The sequence below is a fragment of the Apteryx rowi genome, unplaced genomic scaffold (genome assembly GCF_003343035.1).
Source record: "Apteryx rowi isolate R43461 unplaced genomic scaffold, aptRow1 scaffold_587, whole genome shotgun sequence".
NCBI lineage: Eukaryota > Metazoa > Chordata > Aves > Apterygiformes > Apterygidae > Apteryx > Apteryx rowi.
Genome location: NW_020450857.1, coordinates 523,989 through 528,627, shown reverse-complemented (window position 1 = coordinate 528,627; position 4,639 = coordinate 523,989). Strand labels below are relative to the sequence as shown.

The following is a 4,639-nucleotide window of genomic DNA, read 5'->3' as shown; positions in this document are numbered from 1 at the left end:
CTCCCTTCTCCCCCTTCTTTTTTATTTGTTGCATTCGAATAAACTTTCCCCGGGAGGCGTGGTTTCCTGCCCGAGAGGGGGATGGTTGGAGCCGTTTGCAAGGGAAGGCGCAAGGAAAGCGGGGCGGAGGGAAGCCGGGAATGGCCCCGCTGCTCCCACGGCCCAGGGAAGGGAAGGGAAGGGAAAGGGAAGGGGGGAGGACACGGGGGCTGCGGCCCAGCAGGCCCGGTGCGTCCCGCCGCCGCATCGCTGCTCCCCGCCAGGTCCCCCTTGGCGGGAGGGGGAACCCCCTTCCCTCCTCCCCCTTCCCCGCCGGCTCGTTCGGGAAAACAGGATAAGGAGGCGAATATTTGGGCGCCCGGTGACGGCGCGAGTCCGAGCCGGCGGGTGGGCGCAGGGCTCGGGGGAGCCATGGCCGCGGGGGGCTTTGCTTTTCTCGCCCTAAAACGCGTGCGGATTTCTCCGGCCGATCTCCGCAATCCGTGGCGGGGTTTTTTTCGGGGAGGGGGGGGAGGCTGAACGCCTCGTCGCCAGCTTGCACTAAACCACCCCGCCGAAAGATTTTTTTCCGGCGGCTTTTGTGCCGGYGCTTGCTCTTTGCAGGCAGAAATCCCGTTCGCCCAAGGAAAGACGGCGGATTTATCGCTGGGGAAGTGAAAACGGACGGAAGAGCTCGGTCGCTGCGGGCTGTGTCCGACCCCGCTGGGGCTAAAGCGGTGGCAAGGCTGGTTTCCAGGCCCGGTTGCAGCCTGGACCCGGAGCAGAGCCGTGGGGGACACCTGGGCTTGCTCCGGATGGATGTTTTCATCCCAAGTCCCCGTGTTCAGGGCAGCCGAACGGGCCTGCGGAAATCAGTGAGCAGCATCCCCGGCTCCCCTGGCAGCGCCGTGTCCCCAAATCCCGGCCAGGTAGCCGGGAGAAAGTGCTTTTGGCTCGTACCCCCCCAGGCCCGGCGAGGACACGGCCGCGTCGTGCAAGGTGTCTTCTTCTCTAAGCCCGTCTTGACCGAGTTTTGGGTGGCCACCTCGCACAAGGAGGGAGCAGGCAGCGCTACCTGCCGCCGAGCCCACCCGAGCGAAGCCGGGGGGGGGTGCGGATGGGCCCCCCCCAACCCGGCTCCCTCCAGCCCTGCTGCCATCCGTGTGGACACGCTATAGACTCAGCCGGAGCCGGATTTCTCCAAATCTGAATATTTTGCGCCCTCTCCTGGGTCCGGGCGGAGCGGCTCTGCCTGCTCCAGGCATCCGGCGCCCGGCTCGCTTTTCCTTTGTTTGGGAAGAGCTGGGAAAGCTGGAAGGGGTCTGTCCCACCCCCTGCCCCGCGCTGCGGCTCTCCGGCCCCCCAGGCATCCACCTCCGACCCCTTTTCCCAGGGAACTCCCCGAGAGGGACAACGCCGGCTGGCCCGGCACGATGGTTATATTTTAACCGGCAAAAAGCAGCCGCGCGCGAGGCTGGGGCAGGCCGGAGGTTTCCGCAGCGAGTCTCCGTCCCRGCTCGCCTGCCACACATCCGGGGCCGGCATCACCGGCGACAGTCGAGGGAGCCCATCCTGGTGCCGCCACCTTCCCGTCGCTCCCGGACACCGGTGCGGGCGGCTATGGGAATACGCTGACCCCGGGGCGCGTTCAGACCCTTCTTTTAAGTTTTAAGCCATCCCCGCGGGCAGGCGGCTCCCGATTCCCGTGGGCGGGAAAACGCCCTGGCATTTTCCCACGCAGAGACCCTTTGCGGGTCCCCGGGGGACCGTGCCCAGACCCACGCGGGACTTCTGGGGGACAGCGAGGGGGGGGTCCCCAAGGGCCATTTAACAGTATAGTTCCCCTATAGAGTTGCCCTATAAACCGCTGCGAGAACCAGGCTCTCCGCAGAGCGACAGAAACACCCTGTGCGTGTGCGTGTACACCTATATATACCATACACCCACCTGCATGCACTATATAGATGTGTATAATGAAAATAGGGTAGAATATCCTATATATAGGATGTATATATGGGATAGAGAATATATGTGATGCATAGTCTGCGCTGCGCTGCAAACCTTCCCCTGGTTAGACGTGGCTGTTTTATGTAGCCGCTGCACCAACGGCACAAATACATATATATATATATAGCATGTGTATATATATGTATATATGTCTATGTGTGTATATAAGTGTGTATATGTATTTGTGCACATATACGTATTTGGAAGGGGAGGAGGTTTATTATACACATGGAATACACGGTCCAAGGCTCCCGGTCCAAGGAGGGTGAGTTTTACCCATATAAAACACGATCCTCTCCTTCGATTTCATACGATCGGAGATATTTTTTAACACAAAACTATTAACCCCCGAGAAAGGCCCGGGCAGGTGACAGCGCTCGCGGCACGCGCCCGACGCAGCCCGGCGAGGCGGCCGAGACCGTCTGTCCGTCCTCGAGGCTCGGCCCGGCCGGGACGCGGCGCTGCCCCTGCGAGACGGCCCGCGTCTCCGGTGGCGGAAACCTGTTTCTGCAGCAAAACATATCGGGCCCGAAGGTCCGTGAGCGGGGAATATCCCGCGCCAGGCTCATCCCGGCCTGTCCTCCGTCCCGCTGATGGCGTTGGCAGATGCACGGACGAGCCCTCCCTGGGGCTCCTGCGCCCCCCCCCCGTTTGCTTCGCCTGCTATTTACAGCGCCCAGTTCTTCACGTGGCGGATGGGGAAACTGAGGCAGAGGGGAACGACAGCAAGTGCTGAAAGCTCAGGAGATGTTACCCTCCTCGCCCCGAACGGAGGACCACCACCACCCCGGCCTCCGGCTGGTGCCACCTCAGCTCCGTCGGCGGTAGCTCGAAGCCCAAATTGCTCCGTCTCCGGCCCCGACGCTGCCCGTGCTGCTCCTTCCCCGGCTACGAGCCGTAGTTCATGCAGTGGTCGTGCCTCCACTTGGAGCTCACCTTGTCGAGGAGGTAGCGGGTGCTCTCCCGAAACTTGCGCTGGGTGAAGTAGAAGAGGATGGGGTCCAGGACGCTGTTCATGCTGGCGAAGGGCCGCGTGCACTTGTAGGCGATGGCGAAGGCCTGCAGGGCCGAGCAGGGCAGGCTGGGCGAGGAGCGGACGATCAGGTAGATGGTCTTGGTGAGGTGGAAGGGGAAGAAGCTGACGGAGAAGACGATGACCACGATGACGATCATGCGGATGGCCTTGTCCTTCTTCTTGCGCACGGCCAAGCCGATGAGCTCGTCCTTCTGGCACAGGATCCGGGTCATGCTGCAGTAGCAGGCCAGGATGGCCACGAAGGGGAGCAGAAAGCCGGTGACGGTCAGCGTGATGCCGTAGGGGAAGTAGCTGGCGGAGCGGTCCGGGGGGCTCAGGTCGTAGCACACGGTGCGGTTCCTCTGCGTGCCCGTGGAGGCGAAGACGAAGGTGGGCAAGCACTGGGCGATGACCAGGAGCCACACCACCGCGCACACCAGCCACGTGAGCTTCTTGCTCTTCTTCTTGTGCCAGGAGGCCAAGGGGTGGCAGATGCCCAGGTACCGCTGGACGCTGATGCAGGTGAGGAAGAGGATGCTGCCGTGCAGGTTGGTGTAGAACTGGAAGCGGACGAATTTGCAGGTGAAATCCCCGAAGGGCCAGTAGTCCTTCTGGGTGTAGTTGTAGATGAGGAGCGGCAGGGAGCACACGTAGAGCAGGTCGGCCGTGGCCAGGTTCAGCATGTAGATCATGGTGCGGGTGAGCGCCTTGCGGGACAGCCAGATCTGCCCGATGACGACGGCGTTGAGGGGCAGCCCGATCATGAACACCACCGAGTAGACCAAGGGCAGCAGGACCTGCTTGAACTCCTCGTGGAAGGTGCACGAGTTCCTGGYGCCGCCGGCCGTGAAGTTCTCCATGGTCCCAGCCCCACCACCGGGACCTTCTCCGCTGGCTTGGCCAGTCGGCAGCGCCTGTGAACGACAACCCACAGCGACCCCGGTCAGCAGCGGGTTGTGCACCACGCGTGGTCCTGAGGCCACATCTACCCTCCTGGGTTAAAGCCACCCTCTGCTCCACRGGGTGCCCCATGCCACCGCCCCAGCCTTCCCCATCATCTTCCCCGGCTCAGCTCTGCTGGATCGTGCCCTGGAAATGCCCCTTTTCCCCATTGATTTAGGGCAGCGGGGGATCTCCACGCCTGGGGCAGGAGGCCACCTTGATGGCACCACCCGAGGAGCTGAGCACCCACACGCTCATCCCGGCGTCCCGCCAGACGTTCGGGCCTGGGGAGACGGGCGAGAGGACGGCGGGGGGCTGGGGGGCAGGAGCGGGGCCGCGGCGAGGCTCAAGCGCCGCGGGCCGAACGCGGAGCCGGCTTCACCCGCCGTGGAAAGCAAGAAACGGCGAGACACGCGAGACCCCCCCACCCCACGGCGCTCTTCGCCCTCCGCCACCGCCCTGCTGCCTGGCCTTGGTCACCTCCCTTAGCCTCCGGGTCGGGCTGGCTTTGTGCCGAGGGGATGCTGAGGGTGCTGAGAGCAGCTCAGCCGCCGGCGATTCGGGAGCCCTGCAGCCCCACTGAGCCCCCCTGCACCCTCCTGAGCCCCCTGCACCCCCCTGCACCCTCCTGAGCCCCCCTGCACCCTGCTGTGACCCCCTGCACCCTATTGAGCCCCCTTGCACCCCCCTGCACCC

General features: G+C 63.6%; 1 protein-coding gene across 1 annotated transcript; it reads right to left on the bottom strand.

The window, feature by feature from the left end:
• Window positions 1-2,222: 2,222 nt before the first annotated feature.
• Window positions 2,223-3,906, bottom strand: P2RY6 (pyrimidinergic receptor P2Y6). Its single transcript, XM_026082647.1, has one exon. It carries the CDS (start codon window positions 3,859-3,861, stop codon window positions 2,875-2,877), a length of 987 nt encoding a protein of 328 aa, XP_025938432.1. The 5' UTR covers window positions 3,862-3,906; the 3' UTR covers window positions 2,223-2,874.
• Between the last annotated feature and the right edge of the window lie 733 nt (window positions 3,907-4,639).